At 42.7% G+C, this 27,624-nt stretch overlaps 1 protein-coding gene across 3 annotated transcripts in view; it reads right to left on the bottom strand.

The window, feature by feature from the left end:
* Nucleotides 1–27,624, bottom strand: part of EXOC6B (exocyst complex component 6B) — a 379,256-nt gene that overhangs the window by 149,634 nt on the left and 201,998 nt on the right. For all 3 annotated transcript variants that reach the window (XM_075066684.1, XM_075066685.1, XM_075066686.1), the window contains exons 13-17: nt 25,157–25,262; nt 23,934–24,043; nt 13,663–13,774; nt 4,512–4,646; nt 2,674–2,853 (exon numbers count right to left, since the gene is read on the bottom strand). In XM_075066684.1, coding sequence (XP_074922785.1) covers nt 2,674–2,853; nt 4,512–4,646; nt 13,663–13,774; nt 23,934–24,043; nt 25,157–25,262 — 643 coding nt within the window. The remainder of the gene's footprint in view (nt 1–2,673; nt 2,854–4,511; nt 4,647–13,662; nt 13,775–23,933; nt 24,044–25,156; nt 25,263–27,624) is intronic.

Here is a 27,624-nt window from a genome sequence, read left to right as displayed (position 1 = left end):
TCATCCATATTTTTCTACAAAGCACATACTGCTTTGGTGTTGCTTCTACATACTGCTTTTATATTGTTAGACTTGGGATTTCTTTCATGCATAACAGTTGTTTTATTTGAAAACAATAAAAAATACACTTAGAAACAAAACAAAATTCTGGGATCAATCAGGAAAACCCAACAAGAATGGGAGAGAAAAGAGACCAAGGCTAACAATGGAGTCAATATACTTTAAAGATTTTTTTAAAAAAACAAATGAGGATGTATACAATGTCACAATTCTCCGTGTCTTTAACATTAGCTACAAGTCACGGAGGAACCCTCAAGCAACTTAGAATGAGTGCACATTCACACTGTTCCTGTAAAGAACATAGCTTTGAAATATCAAAAATTCCACACCCACGTCCCCCTACAAACTATTTAAGCCAGTTCTGCAGCATTACAAATCACACTTTTAGATCTGATTAACTATCTCCCATACTTCCATAGGGCAGTTGTGAGGATTCGTTTTTGTATGATGCTTCGAGGATAAGGTGCTATATATGTGCTGGCTCAATGCTGTTAACTTGTTGCCTGGCATCATCACTATTAGGAAAGGCAGAGTGACTTTTTAAGCAGTTGGGTAGTTTTACATATCTCAGATTGATAGAGAGGTTGCTTCTACCCTCCTCAATCTTTTTTTGGAATAAGCAGATACCCTCCCTATTCCCAAAACAATTTTGATTAATTTGAAAAGGAAACAATGTCTTAAGGAAGATAAATCACTCCAGGTCTATCTCATAAATCACTGCGGGCATGTCTTTCCTTCTTCACAGCCTTGCGTTAGCCATGATTAATGCTTCGGTGAAAAGATACCTTGTCAATCAGGTCTACAGCAAGACACCACAGAAGCTGAAGATGAACAAAGAGGGAGTTTCTCTCACTGGAGGGGGCGTGTGTGAAAGGGTTGAAGGGGAAGGAATATGTTGCAATGATTTTGTGGGCACTTAAGTATTTAAATTTCCCAAATTCCTACAAAAACATGCCTCTTCTTTCACCCCAGGAGCTCATGCATTAAAAACACCAATAAAGCATCCAGAATAAACTGAGAAAGTCTGAGTTCTTCTTACTTTTTACTGTACCATCTCTACCCAGCAAAAACTTACTACTGCTACCAGCTAACTAAATTACTCCACTAGTTCAATCAGTAGAGGTGTGTGCTATGGGGCTGACAGTCCAGATTCAAAACCTGATGACAACCCATGGTAGAGGTCACTGTACTTATACTCAGATCTCTAGTAAGAAGAAATCTAGTAGTTAAAGAATCCAAATGGGAGCCAGCAATCTCCAAATTCTAAGCCTGGTTCTGACACAAGTCCCTGTTTGGCCACGGACACGTCACTTCCCTATCTGCGCTGCAATATGGGATGGAAACATAGATGACCCAAAAGGAAGAGATGGGTGAAAATCTCCAGTCTCTCTCCACCACAGCCCAATCTCTCCCCCCAAAGTTAGTTGCAATGCTTAACGTTCCCCTTTCTCACCTCATTCACAGTGGTGTCTTCAAATCTGATTAACTGGAACAAATCCTTCTCACCATGCCTCTGGCTGTTTCTCCATCCCTAGGAATCAGAACTAATTCCTTCCCACGTGTCTAATCTTCTAGACACCACAACAAGGACCCTTATGGGAGTCAAGATGCCATAGGCGCAGGATTTCAAAAAGGTACCATTAAGGCTTTGGCTTTAATATTGACTAAATGACACTGACGAGTGGTCTAAAACTTTTGTAGTAGATCAGTTAGAGAGATGAACAAGCAGGATGAAGTTAAGACAGAGAGAACTACAAATGCTTAAGAGTCAGCCTTTTTAGTCTATAACACGGCCGATGAAATTTAACAAACTATGTGCCCAGATGCCACTGAGTTGGGCAGCTACCAGAGTGAATAAGTAGTAAAATGAAAGGGTGAACAGATGTAACCACATGTAACAGAAATAGGTTTTTCAATGGTTTTGACATTTCAAAGTTCTACTGATGGAAAATATTAACAGGGATAAATCCATAAGACCCAAAATAAATTTTAACAAGAAAAGAGTTCTTTGTGGATAAGTGAAAATGCCTGATTATTAAGTATACTTTACTATATAGGTTATTATACTCTAGCAGGTTAATAACAGAATTCAATGGATAACGGGATGATTTTTCTAGAAATAAGTAAATGCAGGTGTACTGTAAACAGAGAAAAAGCTACTCTCTTCTATTTGATGCAGAGCTATATTTTGAAGTGGTGACATTATGAGCACATTGTTACAAAATATGCAACTGAAAAACTCAAAGGCAAAATATATTCTCAAATGTGGTACTTTTGCTAAAATAGTCACTTAACACTGAATAAAATAAAACTATACCCCAGTTACTTACAACTGAATTTAAACTGAGTACCTCGTTAATTATATCCCTTACCGTATTTTTTTAAATCAACAGCTCTGCATGTTTCTCTCAGTCTTTAAGGAGAGGTTTTGGGAGCTCCTTGAGGGAGCCTGGCTTCTGGTAACACTTGAAATGCCTGATTTGAAAAATCAGTTCTGTTCATGACAACAGTACAATGTATCATTTACACTACACTTCAGAGGTAAAGTTCTACAGTAGCATGAGAACCCCCAGGCACTCCCAGTTTTCAAAGAAAGAGACCACTGTCACTTACAGGTAGGTGTGTGAACACAGCAAAGGTGCTGCGCAGGAAAGCAATGAGATCTACCAGGTAATCGCTGGCTTTGCTGCCCGGTTCAGCGACCATCCAGTCATAATCTGCCAGCTGCAAAAACTGGTCTATCTTCTGGTTCAGATTAGTGTAAATCTCTTCCTCTGCAGCATGGCGGGCATCCTGGGAAACAAGAGAATACTCCTTAAAATGGCATGGGAATGAAACTGGCCCACTTAGTGTACAGAGCATGCAGTACTGTGCACCAGTTCAACTCACTCTACATTAGTAAAGTAACAAGATGTGGTGTCACATTCATGGTTTGTTCCTCATTGGCTTTCCTTTTCAGTCCTACACGTTGTGCAGGAGATCCTTTTTTCTACCAGTCTAGCTGATAATGCTTTTGCATTCTCCCATTAGTGGCTCTGTTCCCTTTTCTAACTGGGCAACAATGCTATTTACTTGCAAGTCAAAGCAGGAATGTGGGCTTGATTTCAGTCTCTTAAGTTCACAGAAAAATAGTAATTTCTGAATGCAACACATAGTCCTTCCAGTTATTACCTGCACCTAGCAAAAGATTTCCATCCACAAGGAAATAATATTCTGGAACAGCCATGTAGAGAAATGCATTAGCAGAATCTATGCTCAGTAGTTATACCTAGGTTATTTATATTGAACGTTGGTCTGGATGAGAACTGGTTAAAAGTTAAGCTCTGGAACAGGCTTCCAAGGGAGGTTGTGGAACCCCCACATCATTGGAGGTTTCTAAGAACAGGTTGGACAAACACCTGTCAGGGATGGTTGAAGTTTATTTGGTCTTGCCTCAACAGAGGGGGTTGGACTCGATGACTTCCCAGGGTCCCTTTCGGCCTGACATTTCTATGATTTCTATTATGGTTACAGTCTTCTTATAGCTTAAAAACTACAACTATGTAAACTTACGGCGAAGAGAACTGTCAAGCAAACAACTGCTCTCAAGAATAAATGCAGAAAGCTGTGATCTAAGAGAATGTTGGCTTGAAATTTGGCGGACATGGTCAAATTAGCTCAGCTGCGTCCATGGCTAACGTACTGCAGGAAAACCAAACCCAGCAGCAACCTCCAGATTGCTGCTGCTTTACGGTATGAATGAAAAAAATGGCAGTGATGTTTTTCCAGCATCCTGCATGTTGTCTTCCCTGTACTACTACCCTATTGATACTAGTTCACCATTTCACAGAGAAAGCCCAGGCCTGGGTAGCTTTGCTCTTTGGGGAAAAGTCACTTATCTGTAATTTTTGTTCTCAAAAGCTAATCCATCCATGTATTTTCGGTGTGGTAGTATACGTCCTAACATTTGCTTGTATGAAGGACTGTTCGCTAGGGGCACTAGGGGCTGATAAAATGCCTTGGTAGTGGCAAACGCTTATTGATGATTCAGTTTGGCAGCTTTAGAATGCTACGGCAAAAAGGAATTTGTGTCGGTCACATGCACTGGGTGCACAAACTGAGGAAAAACTCTACCCTACCTTTTGGAACATTATATATGTGATTAATCTGGAAGTGACTCATTTGTTCTTGTTTTCCTTGCTGCTCTGTTACTATAGGGTTGATGATAAATACTAAATTGCTGACGACGGGTTTTTTTGTTTTTAAAGAAAGCAGTATTACAATAATTTGAAAAAAAACACGTATTGAAAGGATTGTATAGACTTTATAAAATAATTAAAAAGATTAGTGTGGACATTTCCAAACATTTCACAGCACAAGATTATTTGTGGAGCAAGCACAACTCACAAAATGATGTATCTATAGCCAGACATAATCCACAAAACACCCCTAAGTTACTATGATTTTCTCACCTTGAAGGTGGTAGTGCCATAGAGTTTGGTAGTATGGACAGTCTCCGGGAGTACATTGGTGATATTGGTTATGAATTCTTCTAGGAACTTGCAGGATTTCTCCAAATGGGTTGTATTTATAATAATCTGCACAAGCTGTGAAGGCAAGGAGATGCGTCAGGTGTGGCTTGTGTTTTTAAAGTAAGGGGTATGTCGGATTAATGGATGCCAAACCAGGGTGATCTGTCATCATGCCGACACTGCACAAACATACTGTACACCCTGCTAAAGGCCAGAAAAATATTGTCCTGTTTTAATATATGAAATTTAAATAAAAGCTCACACTTAAGAAAGTAATTTCCCATGACTTTTGCTAATACCACAAAAGACGATAATGAATTTTATAAACTTATTGTTCATTATAGTACCGTTCAAATACTATTAAAATACAAAGGGTTACAGAAGATACCATGTCAGACCAGAAATATGTTATCTGTTAATAAATCCTAAATACCCTATATTCTTGAGCGACAGCTCACAAAAATCACATAGTGGCATTTAGGAATGAAGCCACAGATGGTTTGGTGGTAACTATGAACTGATAAAATGCCTTAGCAAAAGACCAGCTGAAGTTGATGCAGCTCAAGCATTGCAAGTTTAGGGCAAAATGACCTTGCTTTTGCCTCTGATTCATTCACAGATAATTATTTAACTTTGAAAATAACTTATTTAATTCCTCTCTCGTATTCACTTCTCAGGCAGGAGCCCGGTCTTCTTGCAAATTGCCTCACATATTTCAGATGCGATATAAGCAATAATGGAAAGGTTCCAAGAACTTGCCATTTAACCCTGATGTCACACTAAAATATCTTCTGGGACATTTGCACTATTTTGCTGGAATATAAGAATTCCCAAGTCACATATTAGAGACAAAAGGAAGTGGACTTAGGACACCAGGAAAGAGTGTGTGCACTGTACTAAATTTAGAACATTGACCTATAAGTATTCAAGATCATTTGCTTTCAAGCGCCAATGATTCAGAAATAGGCAAAGTCATATTTGACAGGGTGCTACTCCCTCTCTCTCTTTGCCCACACAATACTTCTTAATTAGGTTATAATAATTGCCTTTTACAATTCAAATCACACAAACCTTCACACCAAGTTTCAGTAATACCAACTAGGCTGAATCGATGTGCAAAAATGAGCAATTCCAATTCCTCTTGTTTAGTACCCAGGCTTCTCGCATTGGTGTATAGGCAAGAAAATAACTTCTCATCACGTCCCTTGATGACTTAACTAATTTTAGTCTCATCAATTTGATTTTATCCTAAGTGAGTTCACGTTTGTTCTCCCTTTTCATTTTCTCGTTTTGTTGTTAGTTTAATACCCTCTTGATTAGTCTAGCAGCCTGTGCCCTAGAAGATTGATTCCCCTTTTACGGGGATGGAAGAGGGCATCCAAACTATATAACTCATTCTTCTCATAGAAAAGTGGACCAATGTTCCACAAAATCAGACCCCCTCTAATTTTGCACCACTTACCTAGCCAGCAGTTCACATCTTCTGCCTTGTGTCTTCCTTTGTTCATGGGACAGGAAGGATCTCAGAGAAGAGCTCTTGGACAGTCTTCTCCTTCCGCATCCTTCTGAGTTCTTGGAAGTCATCTACTATCTGTGAGGTATCTTGCCATGTAGTGTCATTAGTGCCAATATCCACTATCGTCTTCAGAAGCTTATCCAATTTTAGTCACATCTCATGTCTTGGCTCCAGGAAGACAGCACACCATCCTATTGTCCATCTGGGCCTTGTAGAAAACATTCTTTTCATTCTTAGTACAGAATCCCAAACAAGGATTGTCTGTCTTCACTGGATGGTTGGAGATATCTTTGTGGGCAAGTATGACTGTCTTGTGGGTTGAGCTGAGCAGCCACACTCAGGTACACCCCATCTGCTTTCCATTTCATTCAGCCAGCTGGATTTTCAGAGATATTTTTCGCAGATTCCACACGGAGGACCTGCTAATGATTGGATTCTTCTAGCTATGCAGAATTCCTCCTAGTCCTCTTCCCTCTGGTAATCACAATCTGCCCATCTTCATCTGCTTCAAGACATGCAGAATGCTCCCTGTGTCTCTTGCCTCAAGTGCTTATGAAGCGGCAAGCTTACTCTCTAGTTTCCACACACACTGGTTCCTTGATAGTCAATTCTTTTCTTCCTTGAATCTGCAGTGGTGAGGCTTTTCAAATCTGGTTGTCCCAATTAAACAAATGATAACTCTTTTCTCCCCCTCTTGTAATCCCTTGTGTCCCTGCTATGCATTTGCTTAATCCTGCTCTTTACTGCTAATGGCTGCCCCATGGTCCTTTGTCTCTTGGTGGGAGATCAAAGCACACATGGTTTTAATCAGTGCTGCATAAATCAACAAGAAGTGGGGGTTCATTGTCTCCAGTGCAGTCTGGTTAGTATTTATGTGGTATATCGAAGTGACGAGACATCTCAATTTACCAGGCTCAGTCCCACAGGCCTCCATCATGTTCTACAAAAAACACTTTACAAACTGACCTGGTACTTTCCGTACATTAACTGTGGTCCTTTGAGATATTTTGTCAGTGTGGATCCCTCTTATGGTGCACATGCACTTCAGGCATGCAAGATTGGAATCTTTTGACCAGCACTGTTCACTGGGGCTGTGATTGTGTCCTGCATGTCCTCATGCCCCCTCACCCAAGGGCATGTAAGTAGAGTGGCCCTGACCATCTCTCAGATTTATTGCTAATTCAAAATCCCAGACAGTGGGATAATAAAGGCGATGAGATGGAGAGTGGCTGTGAAATCCACATGGGTGAAACACTTTGGAGACCTACAGTTACCATTATGTAAACGACCTCTAGTTTTTGAGTCTTTGTCTATGTGGATCCTACTTGTGACAACTAGTTAGCTGTTCCTAGATTAACAGGACATAGGTCTGAGGAGTCTTACTGCAGCTAACTAAATAAGGATAGAAGAACTACTCTCCTGAATTTAGCCTCTGATCTAGTTGCTAAATCCAGGGCGTAACGTTTAGTAAAGTTGTATGTGAGCCCTATAGAACTCTGATACGGAATATTTATTAGGCACATAGAGGAGACTGTATGGCCTCTAGATGAGTGGGCTCTGATGCTGCCTGAAGAGAGGGGCATATCTGTTAGCTGGTAATGAATTGTGATGCACTGAGTGATCTACTTGGATAATACTTGGGAAGAGATGGCCTGACCTTTCACAGCCTTCTCCAATGCCACAAATAAATGGGATAATTTCCTGAATGGCTTGATCCTGGCTAACTGATAAAGAAGGGCTCTGGAAATATCTGAAGTATGGTGCTTGATTTTTCGCAGGTGTGAATGTGGTTTGAGGAAAGAAAACAGTGAAGCTAGTGGTTTGCTTTAAATGAAAATCAGACACCACTTTGGTAAGAAAGTTCTGATGACGTCTCCGCACACCTTATCTCAATGGAAAAGAGTGGAAGGGGTATTTGCTACTGATGCTTCCTCTGCAGCATGGGGCACTGTTCATTTGAAGGTTTAAACTAGGGCAAATGGTGAAATCTCTGTAAATTGAAGTCTTTAAACCATGGGATCTGAGGACTTCAGTAACTCAGCCAGAGGTTACGGGATTATTACAGAAGTGGATGGGTGAGGCTCCATGGGCTGCTACGTGCAGGAGGTCAGACTAGATAATCATGATGGTCCCTTCTGGCCTGAAAGCCTGTAAGATGTTTAAATCTCGCTACCTCTTTTGGCTGAAGGGACAGCCATCACAGAAGTGGTTTTGAGAATGAAATGGTGTAGAGAGTACTTGGATAAGAGTTCACTGGGGAGTTCCATGAGGCCCATAAGAACTACATTAAAGTCCCAGGAAGAAGTGAACTCTCAAACCAGCGGAACTGTATCTACATGGACCCTGACAGAATTAATAGGGAGGCCTGATAGCTTAAGAAGATGTAGTCTGAAATCCTGAGAATAGGATTTAAAAGGATGAAACCATGTCATGAAGCCCAGATGGAAAAACCTTTCCACTTTGAATTGTAGACTGATCTGGTCTCAAAAGGGCTTCCTGCTCTACATTAGAATTTTCTTGGACTTCTACAGAGAAATCCCTGTCTGTAGTGCTCAGTCACCAAACCTCCAACCCATCGGATGTAAAGATGTTGGGTTTGGATGGATAATTTGTCCTTGATTCTGAGAGTGCACATCTAGGAGATGGGTGAGAGATCTCAATAGCTATGTGGACAAATGCAGCAGGTCTGTGAACCAATACCATCTGGACCAGTAAGGGGCTCTGAGTACTACTGTGACCACATCCTACCTGATTTTCCTTATGATCCTGGGTATCAAGGGAATGGCAGCAAAGGCACAGAGAAGATTGAGACTATGGGGTTCAGAAAGTATCCTGGAAGAAGCCTGCACTGGTGCCTGCTCTGGAACAGAATACTGGACATTTGTTCTTGGTGGTGCAGCTAAATTCTGGGGGAGCCCCATCTGTGGAATACAGGTTTGAGCATGGAGTCTTTCAATGACTGAGTCCTCATGAACGGTTGAGATGAATGGCTGAGTACTGCCTGCTGTGGTAATACGCCAAATTGTTGTTTGCTCCCAGTAGGTGAAGAGCCATGTAAGTTTTCCCATGAAGATGGCTTGATTGGTTGACAGAGGGAATTGAAAGGGCACCCCCTTGCCTGTTAATATAAAACATTGTGGAGGGGTTGTCTGTCAGGATCTGCACCACTATGGTTCCTTTCAAAGCAGTAGAAATGCTTCACAGGCTAGTTCAAATCACCCAGAATTCCAGATGGGACTCTGAGCCATTCATCTCAACCATATGTGGGGGGAGGGAGACTCTTTCCAGAACCACATGCTTTGAATCTAGGTGTTTTAGCTGGGTCCCCCAATCTGCTATAGAGACATCTATAATCAGGGTCACTGTGGGAGGAGGAGTGCAGAATATTTCTTTGCAGACCATTTTGGGGCCTTGTCCAACAGTCCAGAAAAGCTGGTGGAGTAGTCTGTACCACAAGATAAGTGTACTTATGATGTTTAGCTGATTGGAAAACAGACCTCAGGCAGCTCCTGAGAAGGAAGAGGCAAAGTCTGGCAAAAGTGCAGGATGCCACGTTACGTAATAGTTTGATGTTTGCACTGTAGGAAGCTCGAAAGCTTGTCTTTTTCACCAACACAAGTTGGCCCAATAAAAGATATTACCTCATTCACCTTGTCTCTCAGAGATTCTTGCTGCTGTTGTAGGGCTTCCCCCGAGGTTGGACATTAGGGATGTGATGATCTGAAACCCGTCTAGACAGAGATATGCCTCCATCTTAGAATCAAGAAGAGCCCCTATACATTCTATGGACAGAAATGAGGTATGACCCAAACAGCCCGAGAGAACTTGCTTTGGTATGGAAATATAACCCCTTCTGACTGCACACCCCTAGTTGTCACCTACCACCCCACACTGGAACCCATATGGGGTATCATTAAACAATTACAACCCACTCTCGATAGGAAAAGAAATCTTTTCTGGATCTCTTCTTCTGGCCTTCAAACAACCCTCCAACTTCTCCAAGTTGACCATCAGAAGCAAGCTCCCCACAGACAAGGATACGCCAACTCAAAGCAGCACCAGATCCTGCCAGAACAGATGCAAAACCTGCAGACATATCACCACTGCTTCAATGATCAACAGCCCCTCTACAACTCACCTTTCAAGATCCATAGATTCCACACATTCCTATCACAACACACGGTGTACCTCAACCAGTGCACAAAGTGCCCTCTCACCTGTGGTTGAACACTTTTCACAAAGCAAACACTCTATATCTGACCTCATCAATCCTCATCCTCCAAGGACACCTGCATAACACCTTCAAAAGACAAGCCTGGGAGTTTAAATTTATAACTTTCCTAGACACTAAACATCAGGGCCTGAACAGAGACACTGGATTTATGGCTTATTATAACAATCAATAACCCACTAAATTCCCCCCAAGCTGTCTTTTCCCCCTCTTTACTTCCTTTCCCCCCCATAAATGGAGGGGTATTAATGGGCCACTTCACCTTTAATGGCCCCTAGAAATGTGTTAACTATTTATGTTAAACAATCTGCTCCACCTTATATTTAGCTGTGACACACTAAGTAGGTTTCACAGATCTGAAGAAGAGCTCTGTGTAAGCTCGAAAGCTTGTCTACCTCACAAACAGAAGTTGGTCCATTCTCACTCAGTCCTAAAAATGGAATATGCTGAGGAGTGTGGGCAGGGCACTGGATACACCCTATGGGGATTTCTCTCTCAGAAGCCAGTTGTCCAAGAATGGGTACATGGTTATGCATTGCTGTCTCAGACAGACTTCCACTACTGCCACCAAACATTTTGTGAACACCCTTGGGACTGCAGAAAGGCTGAAAGGTATTGGTGGCGGTTGTGTCCCATTGTAAACTGGAGATAATTTCTGTGGACTGGATGAATTGCTATATGAAAATAAGCATCCTGACGGTCAAGAGACAAAAAAACAATGCTGAATTCCTAGAGACGGGACAATGGAAGCTAGCTAGTATCACTATTCTGACACAGTCTGCGCATGAATTTGCTCAGTTGCCTTAGGTCCAGGACATGATGCATCCCTGCTTTTTGGGGGGGAATATGAAAGTAGAAAGAATAGAAACTCTCCCCTGTGAGCTCCTGAGGTACTACTTCTATGACTCCTAGTTGAAATAAGTAAGATGTGTCTCTGAAGAGCAAAAGGGAATGGGATGGGTGAGAGGACAAGAGCAAGAAACAATGGTCTCAAGTTGCAGTGGAGGAGGTCTAGGTTGGATATTAGGAAACACTATTTCACTAGGAGGGTGGTGAAGCACTGGAATGGGTTACCCAGGGAGGTGATGGAATCTCCTTCCTTAGAGGTTTTTAAGGTCAGGCTTGACAACGCCCTGGCTGGTATGATTTAGTTAGGGAAAGTTCTGCTTTCAGCATGGGGTTGGACTAGATGACCTCCTGAGGTCTCTTCCAACCCTAATCTTCCTATGATTCCAGGGGCAAGGGCCGGAATAATACAGAGTTGACTTTCGTAACAAATGCCCATTGGTCTGAAGTAATTCAAGCCCACCCCGAGGAAAACGATAAAGGCAACAATGAAAAACAGAGTAAGGAAGGTCCTCAGGTGGCACCAGTACATGGCTCTCTCCATGAATGTCAAACACGCTGTCTGGAAGATGATGCATAGGTGGGTGTTAATAGGCAAGGAGGGGGCTGTCTAATGGAAAGAACTAGAGATTTACTCTTAGAAGCTGCACTTCAGCTAAGTGCCTAAGTCACTTTTGAAAATGGGAACTTGGCTCCTAAGTGACCTGGGAGCTTTTTGGAAATTTTACTCAATCTGTGTGTCCCTCAGACACATTTTGAGAAACTGCGTAAAGGCTCCGAGATCCCCAGATGAAAAATGCAATGCACTATATCATTTTATAAACACTGGCCAATATTTGTCCTACATAAGAATAAGTATCAGGGTGAAGAACAGAGAAATAGTTTTGAGACAGAGCTCATGTCTTTTCCTCCTTTATCCTGACTAGGATGGGGCGAGGGGAGTTACCCATTTAGACCAGGGTAGAAAAAAGGGGAAATCTGCTACTCAAACTGTCCCTTGATAAGTGGAGCAGGAGGGTGACGCCGGCCTTAATATGAAAAGAGCGCCAAAGCAAAACACCGTAGGCAGGCAGCTCCTACCAAATTAGACCTTTATTTTAAATTGGAGTCATTAAGTCTGAACTGTCGTGACCTGTAGGCATTTCCTGTGGAATCCCACTTCAGCTTCCAGAGAAGCAGTGCCAAGGCAGCTGAACAAACCCTCCAGCACAGCACTCTCTCAACCCCATTATTTTCTTCTCCTGGCATCACCTTTCCTATGCCTCAGAGTGGAACACACACCATATGTCAAGCTCTTTTCTAAGCGGGGGGTAAGCAGCCTGGAGGGACTCCTGTGGTAAGCTAACCAGTCACCTATTAAGTGCTGTTCACAAAGTCACATGAATCAAATTGCTATTGTTTAAAAATATACTCGCAACAGAGGATGATTTTTTCCGATGCATAGGGTAGGGCATAGCTCTACATTCCTCATTCCCCAGGACATCCTGGGGGATAGGAGAGGAGGAATATGTCCCCAAAGATCAGAGACACTCCCCTGTGCTGGAGGGCAAGAGTGAATCCCACTTGTAAAACTGAGTGCACATACAGGGATAAACCAGTTCTGATGTGATGAAATTCCCCTAGATGCATCCCCATCTTGGATGTATAATTGTTCCCAACACACAAGAAAGGTTTTCACAGCAAAGTCAGCTGCAGATTTCTTAGGTAAATGAGTGTTAGTCAGGCCTCATGTCACAATTCACATACAGTTACATCAATGAAATACAGCTATATTTTATTTAATATTCTTTGGATAGCAGAACCCAGAGGCCTCACTAGGATTCATTAGCCTAGGCATAGTCCAAAGACTTGTACATGTCTCAATTAGTTTATCATCTACTCACATTAAACTGATGTAAAATTTATAGAAATGTCAGACATTAATCATGTGCACACGAGCATAAAGTCGCTGGCTCACAAACATTTTGTAACTGCCATAAGCCTCAGCTTTCCTACAGTTTGGGAAATTCTCTCTAAACATCTGGAAAGAAACATGCTCTAGGGGCAGAGACGCCTTTCATACTCCATGTTTGTATGGCATTTAGCGCAATGCTGCCTGATTCACTCACTGGAGTTCTGACCTGCGGCAGTGATACAAATAATAGTCATTTGTTTTACCTTATTTACATTTTCCATTCCTATAACAAGGAATACAATAGCCAGCATATAAACGTGTTCTAGAATTACAAATATTCAAGGCATACGGGCCATCAATTGTTAGATAATGACAACTGAGAAAGCAGCAGAGAAATTCCTCTCGGAGCATAAAGCACTTACTAATTATTACAGCAATGCTAAGCAGCTCCCCATTCTTCTCAAAGAACCGAACGTTACGATAATGTCCCATTGCTATCTTTTAGAGACATGTCCTAGAAAGCTGGAATGGAACCACAAACATTAGACGATGGGACACATTCTCCTGCCATGACTAGCTGTTCTTGGGGAACTGAACTCCTTACCTCTGTCAGCCCTGTGTTTCTCTTCTTAATAACAGTCTGCAAACAGTTGCTCAGCATTCGAGTCAGCAGCAAGTTGGTTGATTTTCGAATCATGTCATCAACCTCCGTGGAGCTGAAAAACAAAGTTCACAAAATTAATTTGCACAATGCTTTGAAGCAGGGGGAAAATCCAACGCCCCCAGCGCCACAGCATCTGAGCACCTCACAATCGTTACCCTCAAAACACCCACTGTGAGGTAGAGAAGTGCTGTTATCACCATTGTACAGGTGAGGCAGACACCGATTAAGAGACTTGTCCAGTGTCACATCAGGAGTCTGTGAAAAGGCAGGGAATTTAACTCAAGTCTCCTGAATCCCAGCCTGGCACCCTCTTGCCTGGACCGACCATCCTCGCACTTCAGCACCTAATTGGCAAAGGTGCTGATTACCCCCAGTGGATACTTAGCACTCCTTGGTACCAATGCCCACCCCTTCAATAGTGCCGTGTGTGTGTGTGCATCTGTGCGTGCATATATATATATTATATATATATATATATTATAGGTATGTTTTGTGAAGCTTCTTAATATCTGGATAAGTATTAATATAAATAAAAACAGATTTTTTCCCCGAATGTTTTCTATTGTCCTTGCTTTTCATGCAATCATGTCATACAAGTGACAACATGCCAGCACTGTGCATTTCCACAGGTGGTTAGGAGAATGTCCCTAGAACTGGTTCTCCTCCTCTTGGGGTCAATGCTTCCTTTCCATGCCCAAGTAAAGCAAGGTAGAGTAAACCTACTGAGAAAGCTGCAGGTGAAAGGGAGACCGTGGCTAAGCAGAAATGCTTCCCCTGGCCAAGACTGTGATCTGAGGAGAAGCTGTGGAGAGCTAACATTGCTGGAGGCAATATTATCTATCCTTTGTGTACTCTGCAGAGCCAGGAAGCACAGCAGGTGACAGCAATTGACAGAACAGCTGTTGATTGTGCCATGGTGGGAAAAGGACTCCAGGAGAGTGAGTCCCTCCACCCAGCTACCCACCCTCAACAGAGCTGGTTGCTGGGATCCCGAACAATCCCCACCCTCCACTGTCTTCTTGAGCCCTGTCAGTCCCATAGACAAAGGCGCAAAGAGGGAATATGTGCTGCCTCCATTGCTCCAACAGCGCTGCAGAAATCTTTCCATTTCTTTAACCCACTCATTAGAAAGACATCCAGCCTCCATGCTGCAGTAGCCTTTCAATATCTGCTCTTTTATTTGCAGTGCATGCAGTTCTCCATTATTCCCAATATCTGCATTTTACCTAAACTTGCACCAAAGTGATCGATGCCAGGTCTGTGCTGGACAGAAGCATGTTTGTTTCTAAAATGATGGACTTTGTAATGGGTCAAGAAACTGAGCGATAGGGCCCAATTTTCAAAGCTGGCCATGTACAAACCCCATACACAGAGTTGGGTGTGCCAAAACTTACATGTACTAATATCTGATATGCTTGTGCAAGTCAGGTCTTTTACACACACCCCCACACCTTATTTGCAAGCATAACAGGGTATATATGTAATGCACTGGCAAAGTGCATGGTGCACGCACCTGCAGTGGCTGGCCCGCTAGAAGAGAACAGGCTATTACTGCTATCTGGCTGTTCTCTATCCTTTAGTTCAAGTGATAGAGGTCTTTGGTGCTGTAGGTCCCCTGTTCAAACCTTGCTGATTATCTATAATGGGATTGATTGGAGGGGTCTTTATGCACACACACAATGCTTACCTTGAAAAATCTGGCCCATATATTTTTCCTGAACTAAACCCACTTATAATTAATACAACCCCATTATAACTCATAACATTGACAAAGTCCGTTCACTTTAATGGTGTCAGAATGCTTTGGGCTTTATTTTTAAATGGGTGTTTTCAGTATACTAGAGGGATATGCAGGCTATTAAAAAATATCCCCACTTTGCAGGTCACTTGAACTGCTGCTGGGAAGCTTCCTCCTTCTCTCCCCAAAGTCCTGTTCTCCCTCCCTCCCCCCACACTCCAGTTAGGTATAATCTTTTCTTTTTGAAGTAGGTTTTGGAAAGTGACTGAAATGTTGGCTCCTTTGATCTATCATCGGCATCACATTAGGCCTGAAACCACATGGCCTTTATCTCAGAGAGCAGGATGACAGGCAGCTGCTGGTGAAGAAAATCTCAAACTGGAAGGTTCAGAAACATTAATAACTTTAGGGCTCCTGGTAAACCAACCCTGTGACCTTTGGCTTCTTACCCTGTTTAACCTGACAAATGGAGAGATTACAAAGGAGAAAATGACATGGTAAACAAAAGAAAGCCTTCAAGTTATCTCTGTCCACTTGTGCGCTAGGTAGCCTTGCTCTGTACTCTGCTATCCAGCATGTCAGCTCACTGAAACCTGTGCTGGCAGCAGAAGCTAATGGGGCCAGCAGGCCTCTTCCCATCCCAGAACTCCCAATCCAAGTGATGTAATTTTTGTGCACAGCTGCTCTTATTTCAGTGGGATAAAGGAGACTCTGTTCTTATTTATCTTCCCCAAGGAGGAAAGAAAGCTAGCGTAAGTACCTATGCTCACAGTAGCCACTCTCCAATACCTGTACCCACCAACAGACTGCCTTGTCACTGCAGGTTGATCTCTTCTGCACCGGTAACCGTTACATCTCTTCTGATTAATGCAGATTAGGATCTGCTCTTTCGGGCACTGATACTGCCAGGTGCTAAGCACCTTTATCTGCTACTGACTTCTATGGGAGCACAGAACAGTCAGTACCTTACAGGATTTGACTCTTGTTGACAGTTGCTAAGTTCCATTTTAAACTACACATTACTAGCTGAAGCCTCACCACGTGTCCCTGCCTGCTGCACTCCCTCTGATTCCTCAACTCCTTCTAGCCTTATTTGATTTGTATAAAGAGACGGGACAGAACCAAAACCCTATGGACATTTGGATCCGGACACCAACTTCTTGCTTCAGGTCCATCTCTATCTCTGATTCTCTGTAGTGTGGTTGGATCCACCATCACGGACGTACATTTTATTTATAAAGTGCTCCCCATCTCCTCCCATCCAAAGCTACTTGTGGTTCCGTACACCACACAATATAAAGATTAAATATAGCAATCATAATATGAGCCACCCCAGGGAAAATTCACAACTGGTAAAAGCAAAGGGATTAAATAAAGCCACTGCACTACATAATATAAAGCTAACTGTTGGTACAGAGGATGACCAGCTTTCTCTATCATGATGTCCCATGTTAATAAGAACGGGCACACTGGGTCAGAGCAAGGTCCATCTAGCCCTGTATCCTGTCTTCTGACAGTGGCCAGTGCCAGGTGCCCCCAAGGGAATGAACAGAACAGGGAATGATCAAGTGATCCATCCCGTCACCCATTCCCAGTCTCTGGCAAACAGAAGCTAGGGACATCATCCCTGCCCATCCTGTTAACACAGCACAGCTGATCATCAGTGTCAGAGCAGACCAGGAGGGACCCGACACGTGGAGAAGGGCTTGCAGAGATTGCAGGGGGAGAGGTGAAAAACCACATTGATAAGAGAGTAGCACGTACAGCCTGAAGGGCTGAGGGTGCCACAAAAACCATCTCATTTGGATCGCTGAAGTTAGGCAGCTTCTTGTTGGTTCCAGCGTTCATTTCTCCTATTTTTCAATCACTGAATGGAAGCTGAGAGTAGTGGTGGGTGGCAAGCTGGTAGAAATGAAATTTTAGAGAGGGCTTCTTGCCCATGAGCTCCCATTAGAGTCACATGGCTGAATCCCTGTAAACCAGGGACCATGTTATGACTCGACATGAGCTGCTCAACTTGCATGCAGGCAGGAGAGCAAACTTCCCACACCTCTGTTCTTGTTGCATTGCACAGCAGATGTCTTCGGGAAACCTGCATGGAGGCCATTCTGTAGGACTGTGATCAGTGGAGACTGTATTGACATGAGACTATTTTGCCAGAGTAACAACTGTAACAAATTTGGATGACAGTGAGTTTTCTGTTTACTTTGAACACTGTCCGTTTTGCTGTTTTAGGAGTTTTAGCTAGAAAAAGGGAGGATGGGAAAAAGCCCTTTTTGAAATTAATTATACTTTATTATTTAAACAACTTAGCCAACATGTAAGCTGTGCACTATACGAAAGTTCCTTATTTAGTTAAAACATGGCCTTGCCATCAGGGTTTAGGGGTCCAGCAATTTGATCATGGCCTTTATGCGTATATGTCCCAAAAGGATTTTGATCAACTGGAGAAGATTCAGAGAAGAGGAATGAGAATGATTAAAGGATTAGATAACACTTTATAGTGATAAGCTAATAGACCGAGATCCTTGAATATAACCAAGAGAAGGTTAAGGGGCGACTTGATCATTTTCTGTAAGTACCTACAAGGGGAACTAATATTTGATAATGGCCTTTTCAATCTAACAAAAAAGTTTAACAAGATCCAGTCACTGGAGTTTGAAGCTAGACAAATGGAAACTGGAAATAAGGCACAATTTTTTAACAGTGAAGGTAATTAATCAATGGAACAATTTATCAAGGGTCTGGTGCATTCTTCAGCAATGGCAATTTTTAAATCAAAACTGGATGTTTTTTATAAAGATATGCTCTGTTCAAAAAATATTTTGAGGAAGTTATCTGGCCCATTATGCAGGAGGTCAGATTAAAGCAGGGGTCGGCAACCTTTCAGAGGTGGTGTGCCGAGTCTTCATTTATTCACTCTAATTTAAGTTTTCGTGTGCCACTAATACATGTTAATGTTTTTAGAAGGTCTCTTTCTATATGTCTATAATATATAACTAAACTATTGTTGTATGAAAAGTAAATAAGGTTTTTAAAATGTTTAAGAAGCTTCATTTAAAAACTAAATTAAAATGTATAGCCCCCCGGACAAGTGACCAGGACCTGCGCAGTGTGAGTGCCACTGAAAATCAGCTCACGTGCCGCCTTCGGCACCCATGCCATAGGTTGCCTACCCCTGGAATAGAGGATCACAAGGGTCCCTTCTGGCGCTGGGATCTTTGAGTCTATGATCCTAGCAGCATATTCACAATGCTTTGGCACGGACGATACTTTCTGCACGAGGGTTGTTGCATCACTTTTCTCAAGCTAGCTGGAATAGGACAAAATGCTTTGAAAATTGATGGTTTAGTATCATCACTAACATCACCGTTAAAGCCAGCAACGACATTTCAACAAAAGCCTTTAGTATATAAACAGCTAATTCTCAATACCAATGCTTAGCACTTACACGTGCTTTACATCTTCAAAGCATTTCAAAACTAGCCGCTCTCTCTTTTTCGGTCCCCTAATATTATGCTGTCTGGCTCCAGTTCCTACTTTGATGCAAGAATACATCAATTTGTGACACAAATAAGGTAAGTGATGGGTTGTTAGTATGGAATATGGTACCATTTCCAAACTCTCTTTAATGGTCATTCAGATAGCTGGCAACATTGCCTGTTTAAATTCTTCAGTTTTCGTTATATTTTGGATAAGGCTGCTGGAAGTTTGGTTTTGAACCCCACAGAAATAAGATTCGATTATTAGTAACAACACTATTCAAATATTCCACATGCTATACAAGATCCATTTACATGACTTTCTTGTGGGTAAACTCTACATTCAAGTTGGGTTTCTATTCTACTCAGGCTCTTACACTGCACCTACCACAGTGGTATCTCAGAGTGGCTCAGTTGCAGAACAGCATCTGGAGACATCAAAATGAAGGACTTTACACACACACCCCACACCCCCTTCATTTTTAGGGTGGGTAAGTGCTCAGTGACCCTGGCTAATAGGGACATTCAGCATATTTTCCTTTTATTTCTGAGCCATTCCAGTGGTGGTGAAAGTTGCTGTGCTGATAACCCTGGAGGCCTCTGTTTATCCCCAGAGCAAGTAAATCCAGGCACAGACAGTAAGCAGAAAGGCAGCAGTACAGGATTTTCCATACTGCCCCACCAACAGGATTCCCTCCTGACCAGCAATGCCCAGCCCTACTTATCTAGGAACGAGACAACTGTTCGAATCACCGGGAATGGAAAATTTGCCTCCTTTTTCTTTATATCTAAACTCCTCAGGGCAAGGTCTCTGTATTTGTAATATTTATATACTGGTGTTTTAGGGGTTTTTTTTGGTGTTTTTTTTAAGTTTGGTCTCAGTGGAGTTCCAGCTACAGAACATCTTAGGCTTTTATATTAGTGCCCACCATGGTGGTATCTGTGCTCTTTTTCTCCCTTTTCCTACAGTGTGATGTGTTCACGTATTAAAAATGTACTTGGAAACAGACTTATAGACTGAAATAATATGATGGACTCCTTGGCTATATTCAATAGTATAAAATGGATTATTTCTCGTATTGTTCTCCATATAGGTTAGATCCTACAAGCACTTCAGCACATGAGTAACATTGATTTCAGTGGGGTTACACATGTGAGTAAAGTTACACCGCTGCTTAAGAATGGGATTTTCAAAAGAGACTAGGGGCTTGTTGTCACTACTGTGCTAAATTGGTACTGCTGATGCAGTAATGCTGATTTAGCATGTCTGGTGAAGACACATTCAATCTATGGGAGAGTGTTCTCTTGTTGAGGTAATTATTGCACGTCAATGAGAGGCGGAAGCCATGTCAAGGAGAGCGTCTCCTGCCAACATAGCGCAGTGTAGACACTGATTTAAGTCGATGTAAGTTATGTTGCTCAGGGAGATGGTTTTTTCACACCCCTGAATGACATAACTTATATTGACTTGGACAGTAGACAAGCCCTATGTGATTTAGAAGCTCAAGCCCCATGACAGCAACGTGATTTGTGCTCCTAAATCACTTGGGCACTTTAAAAATTGCCCCTACATGTCTGCAGAGATTGGGTCCTATGTTTGTACAATCAGAGTCCTGTTAGACAACCCTTTGACACATTTAAAGGTTTCCACCTGTCTCAAAAATTCTGTTAGTTCCAAAGATAAGGAATATCTTTAAAATGGGAAATTCCAATAGAATTGGTGACATCTTTTAAACCAGTGGAAGTGTTTAAGACAACTTTCTAGAGAAGAATCTCTAAAATATGCCTCAGGCTTATCCCAATGAAGAAATATTTTAAAACAAAGTTTTAAATTGAAATAATAAAGCAAAACAAAAAGTGTGCACACCCGCGAAAGCTGTTAAAAATAAGACAGGTCTTTAAATATTTTAAACATCTTTCATAATCACCTCATTATAAAAGGAGATTATTTCTGTCCAAAAAATACAAGGAGTTGGCTTAGAATAATAATTAAAAATATGATATGTTTTCTGCTGCAGGGTTTATTCTTCAGGAAAAGACTACAGAGTACTTAAGAGAACTGTCTATGTTAATGATAGCTGATGTCCCATATCCCATAACAGTAGCCATGACCTTCATGCCTGCTGTGATTGACAGCCTGACCCCAATCACTCCAGGGTGCAAAGTAAATGACAACCGAGGAAGAAAAAGAAAGAGAAAGAAAGAAAACTTGCTGCTGGCTTTGCAGCCAAACTTCCTAATAAAAACTCATTCAAACTGTCAGAGTGAAATGAAGAAAGTGTCAGTAGGAGTTTTCAGAGAAATATTCACTATGTTTGGATGGAAAAACACACCAGCTCCACTCCTTTCCCCTTGCCCAAAAGCACTCCTCAAAAAAAGGATGAAATCTCCTAAGTTGAAAGGAATTTTAATAACTTGTCCATGGGGAGCCCCTGAGGTGGTACCCAGGAGAACACTTTTCTTCCATTCTCTGACAAACCTAATCATTTCAGTAATGGTTAAGAGCACAAAGCACTTAGCTGCACTCCTCCAAGGCAAGCACCACTGGAGGAGTTAAATGAATCTGATAGCTCTGTGAAACAGGACCATTTTGCAAAAAGAGCAGAGGGCAAGCTAGCTTCAGAAGCCTAAATATTTAATGGCAACCCATGGGTTAACACCTGTCAGGCCCACCAATAACAGCATTCTGCCATGAGATGATTAAACTCTGGGACTGACAGTGAGAAGGCAGACACTGGATCTGAGCTTCCATAGCAGGACACAGAGAGAATGGTGACTTCTCTAGGAACTGAAGCCCAGACCAAACAAGACAGCTATTCCATCCCTATAGAGCATTCTCCAGACTCTGGAAAAGCTTAGCCTGCAGGCATCCCCAATAGCACTGTTGTAGAAGATTGGGCTATTGGTGTGATATCCAGCCTCCAGCAGTGCCCAGGACTTGAAGTGGCAAAGGATCGGGAACATCCACATACTGCACAACACCTAGCTACCTGTATACTGTACACAGGCATTAGGGAAGAAGGAACCCTTTCTTGCCCTTCCAGTGAGAATTCACCATTTATTTATGCACCTTCTGCAAGTTAAATATATTACTGTGCGTAAGCATGGCCCAACTTATAATTACTAGGTTGTATAATTGTTCTCCAGGCTTCCACAGACACAAAAACACTTGTGTAAATAGCATCAAGGCACCTGGGCAGGGAGGGAGGATAGTAAACAAAGAAATTTTGTAGGATACTTAAAAAATAGATTCAAATTTCATTTGTTTATTTATAAAATCCCATGGAAAAAAACTGAGACAACTTGTTTGGGAGAAGTCAAGCCTTCCAAAACCACAGAGCTCACGGAAAACATGTTCTGAAGGCATCTGAGTATTCAGCTTAGAGTGCATGTGATCCCGTAGTTAGATCAGAGAACTATGGAGTGGAACTCCTGAGTTTTATTCCTGGCTCTGGAACTGCAACATTTTGTGACCGTAGGCAAGTTTCTTGATCACTCTGGGCTTAGTTTAGAATTGGCATAAATACTACTTACTTTCCTCACTGGGGTGCTGGGAGGCTTGAATGGGAAACTTCTCCTATTTGATTTTTTTTTTTTTCTTTTCATTCACTGAGAACTTTCTGCAAATCTAGACTCTTGGGTATAGCTCCTCCCTCCAGAAGGTGGAGAATTTTGCATCTTTTTGGTGATGTCAGACACTATGTATAAGGTGCTTGTTGGCTCACCAAAGCCAGGTGAAATGCTAAAAGTTCTTCTCTAATAGGGCTTCATGTAATTCCTAGGAGTTAATTCCAGTTACCAGCTAGAGAAATTTCTCCGTTAGCTCACGTGATAGAGACCCAAGCTTCTAGCTTTGGAGTCCTGGACTCAGTCTCCATGATGGCTGTCTACACAAGCACTGCCCTAGCCGAACAGGTTTAGTAGCTAGGTGCCTGGAGAGTGATACCTGATGTTTCCGAGGCACGCTTTAGAGCAGACTCTCTTTGCTGAGTGGATGTATTGGCAGGTACCTTTTCCAAACTGGAAATGGGAGGGGAGGAGAGGCTGCTGGATGTACAACTTAATTAAGGGAAGAGGAACGGTTGAGCATGGACATAAACTGGTATTAAGGAGAGGGCATTAAGTGACGCTGATGGATGGGAAAGGGGGTGGAGGACTTGCTGCTATTCTTGAATTGTGCACCCATGCTGCTGGACCAAGATGGTGACACACATTTCTGGTTTTGATACCACAGAGCTTGTCACCATAAGCTTCTTTGGAGCGCATGGCGCATGAGTGGTGAAAACAAAAATAAGGGAAACGAGTCATTGGAGGAGGAAGCTAGTTGGTGAACTCAGTAGGTATGGGAGGGTGTCCCCTGGAGGAGGGTAAGTGAGAGCCTTGGGAAGGCAGAGATTTCAGGAGGTAGGTCCTTGTGTTGTGACATGACCTTGGGCCCAAGAACAGTATGTGGACCCAGAGGGGTGGCGCTTAGCTTATCCTTGAGTTCCTGGAGCAGGGGAAGAGACCCATTGGAGGCCACCTACTGCCTACACTGCCTACCACTGTAGTAATCTCGGAAGGAGGATCTCCTAACGGTTAGCACTTGACAACAACTGTTCTAGAACCTTCTCTGGAAGCATTCCAGGAAGCCCTATGTGAGACTGCCATGCTATGCCCACACTATGAAGTCCTACCAGCCATTACCAAAAAAATCTGACTTTTTATGCAGCTGGCAAAATTCTGTGTGCTCCACCAGATGGAAACAGCCACAGCTGTTCTTCAAGAGCTGGCAAGCCCCTTATATGCATGGGATATCACACGACTAAAAAGGAGTGCACCATCTCAGTCCTCTGGCAAGAAGGGACTACCCCAAATATTTGTACTGGCATGGAGAATTAAGGAGAAAATGAATGTTTATAAAGTGCTTTGACATCCTGTAGTGAAAGAAGCTATATAAATTGCAAAGTTATCATATTTACATGAACAATCATCAGTATCTCATACTGTACCTCAGGTGAAGATCTTCTGAGAACTTTAGACAGGCATAGATGAATTCTTTAATCTGATTGTAAACCTTAGGCACAAACTCAGAAAAGGGGAACTTCTTTGGAAACGGTTGCTGTAAAATACAGGAAAGAATTAAAATAAGGACAAAAGCAGAAATTTAACAGGGAAAAGAACCACGCCCAGCAAAACCTAGAGTGTGGTAGCTGCTTTCCAGTTCCATGCTTTCAAAATTAATTCTAATATTCGGCCGGGTTATGCAATGAAACAACAAGCCAGCATTTACTGCATGTTATACAACCGTTTCAGCCAAGTGAAGAACCAGATAATCACTCACAAATGGCACTGTACTGGGCCTGGAGAGAAATCTGCAGCTAGAAGCGAATAGTCAGAGGAACATCCCACCCGTACCCATCACCAGTTCCCTTATTCATAAAAAGAAAATACTGGAAGACTCCTCAATGTTGATTTACCAGCATGCACAGCACAAGACAGTTTGTTCTCTGTCACCTCTTACTGTTTCTGCTAAGGTAGGCACTGGCTTACAACACCTCTAGCAGGGAGGAAGCAGAGATCATGTCCCTCAAATCAGCCTCTTACTAGCTTGGCTTCAACCATAGCCTAGACAGGGCCCAAGGGTCCAGAGTATAATGGTGAAGAAACTAGATGCCAGACAGATGCGGAATGGGAAGGGGGGTAATTAATGCCCAAACACCTAACTTGGATTGAACTCCTTCCCCCCACAACCCAGTTTGTAATTACACTCACCAGGCCGGCAGCATACACTTGCCAGAGGCTGAGCGCAAGCCAAGCATCGTTTAAAGGGACACTGTGACACTGTTCAGGTCAAATTTGGCCCTACTTTTATAGAGTTTTGGGAAGCCCAAGCTTTTACAAAACCGAAGGTGGTATTATATTTTAAAATTCTGCAGAAATTAAAATAAACCAATAGAAACACTTCCATAAAATCAAAATGAAGTTCCAATGGAAACAGACTATAAAAAAAAATTCCCATGTATTGCAAGCATTGCAGAACTGTGCTGATCCAAATGTGAAATTGACTAGATACGGACAAGTCTGCTCTCTTCCTCTGAGCACAGAAAATGTAAACCATGAAAAGTACGCATGATTTTTTTAAAATTATTTCCATTTTAATAATCTTTGGTGTTGGTAGGAACTAGTTTCTTAATGGTATCCCAACAGGGTCCCCTTTGAGAGGCTTCCTTACCTTTTCCAGCTCTGGATCCTGGAATGGGAACTGTCCTATTATCTTCTTATAAAGTTCTTCATTAGCTACGGGTATGGGACTGTAATTATCTGAATCAAGTATATTTCTGTAAAATAAGAGAACAGTTACAGTAACCTTTCTTGCGCAGAGAAATAGTTACCACCAGGAGCACATCTGTCCAGAAGCCGAGCAGAACAGCCAATATCAAAGGTTACTGGCATTCACATAGGCCTAGCAGAATGAATTACAGCAGCACAGAGCGTTTCAAGATGAGAAATAGGGGACATGTGGCTCTAAACTAAAATGGCTAGGAGTGCTGCTCTTACCCAGGGGTTGCCTCTAACCCCAATCCTTTCCCTACACAAAGACCTCTGATCCGAATTAGTAGTGCTTTCAGTCTGGGTCATCTGGGGTTTTCACTTGGGTGAGTAACCTGCCCACTTTACAGTGAGGACGCAGGTAAATCATTTGAGCGCTGATGATCCTCCAATGCCTTCCCACAATGCCCCCTACGAGCCAGGAAGGACAGATATCTTTTCCCAGAATTCACTGACAAAAAGGCCATAGTGCAGCTCAGCTCACTGCAGCACAAAGAACTGGGGGATGTGCCTCCAGAAGTCCTGACATCACAGAGGTGAGTGCAGCACTAGTGAAGACACAGCAGCTCAGGTCTGGCTTTGAAGTGTGGCTGGCTCACACCCAGCTTAGACTATCCCAGTGTTCAGGCCTGAATGCCAATCATCCAAGTTAACTCTGCAATGAAGACATACCTTGTATTTTAGGTGGTCAAAGAAGTAGCAAAAGTGAATGCATCACATGGATATCACTTGTGATGAGAGCTCTGAGGCTGAGGAGTCATTTGAGATAATTATTTGCAAGGCCCAACCAAACCACAAGCAAGAGTCTAACCAGGTGATCATCACGCAGGTATATAGGCTCCTAATGAAAGCAGTCTCTACTTTGTTGGTAGTTCTGACAGACTGCTCCTATGCCAGCCTGTTCCTGCCTCTGCTTCAACCTGTGCCTATCTCCACTCCTGCTCCAACCATCATCTATTCCTGCTCAAGCCATGGCAGGTTGCCCAACTGTGCTGACCATTTGAGCAGACTTCTCCCCAAAGTGCTCATCTCTGGTCACTGAAATGGAACACCCCCAGCAGTTGGTCCACAACCTTTGGGGTCAGCTTGCCCAGATGCAACAGGAGAACAATTTCCTCTGCTCCCAAATCCCAACAGATCCAGTACTGCCGGCAACAGTCCCTCTGGAACATAGCCCAAAGGTTCCACTGCCAGAAAGATTTGATGGCAGCTGCCAGAAGTTCTGTGGTTTTATTAAATGCTGCTTTTTGTTCTGGATGTGTCCTGCAATGTATCCTGATGACCAGACCAAGATGGGTCTTCTTAGTTTATTGATCAGTGAAGCCCTAGAATGGGCCTCACCACTTCTGGAACAGGCAACCCTGGTCCTTACTGATTTCAATGAATTAATCTCATACCCTTTCGATCCCATCTGATGATCCGAATAGCACTTGTATAGCTGAAGCAAACAAGGCCTTTCTCAAACAAGACCATTGGCCTGTCCTGCCATATGCCGCCTACCTTCAGTGTCTGGTTGCCGATACGTCAAGGAACAAGGCAGGCCAGATCTACCATTTCTGCCAAGGTCTGAATGATGATGTAAAAGATGAACTGGCCTAGGTCAAGCCCCCACTATTCTGAACTCATATTGAATTTTGCATTGGGTCAAGAATCATCTGAGTGACTCCAAGAAAAAAAAAAAAAGACATGCCTGTAACCTCAGCCAAGCCCTGCTCCATTGTGGCCATCCTCATGGACTGCTCCAAAGCTAGAGCCTATGAAGACCCATGCAACATGAAGGGACTTCATGGGTGAAACAGCCTTTGCCTATACTGTGGTGGACAAAGCTCCTTTGCCACTGAGTCCTTCCCCTCCCCCATAAATCCAGGCCCTTGACAAATCTGGGAAATGACCAAATCCAGCACCATTAGAGGGGTCACAGCAGCACATAACCATGGAATTGAGTTCTCCACACAAGCCCTCTCTTCTGCCATCACATATCTTGGCACCCGCAAACTACCACTTTCCACATCTGCAGGTCTTGCGCTGTCTCTGTATCCTGACTACACCTGAGGTGAGCTGCACCCAGCTCATGCTAGTGAATTCCAGGGCTTCTAGTAACTTTATGGATGCAGGTTTGGCCAGTGTGGAAGAATCCCAGTGTGGCAGTACCACCTCAGACCGAGTGGAGTCAACTAATGGTAGCACACCATTCTCAGGTCCAGTCACTCATCAAACCGCACTCCTCCAGCTCAAAATCCAAAACCATATGGAAATTCTGCAGTTCAATTTAATCATCTCACCGCACTTTTCCATCGTGCTCTGCATTCCCTGGCTCTCAGTGCATGATCCAAAGACCTCTTGCAAGACACAAAAGATATGATTCAAGTC

The sequence above is a fragment of the Chelonoidis abingdonii genome, chromosome 5 (assembly GCF_003597395.2).
Source record: "Chelonoidis abingdonii isolate Lonesome George chromosome 5, CheloAbing_2.0, whole genome shotgun sequence".
NCBI lineage: Eukaryota > Metazoa > Chordata > Testudines > Testudinidae > Chelonoidis > Chelonoidis abingdonii.
This window is presented reverse-complemented; position numbering and strand designations above follow the sequence as displayed.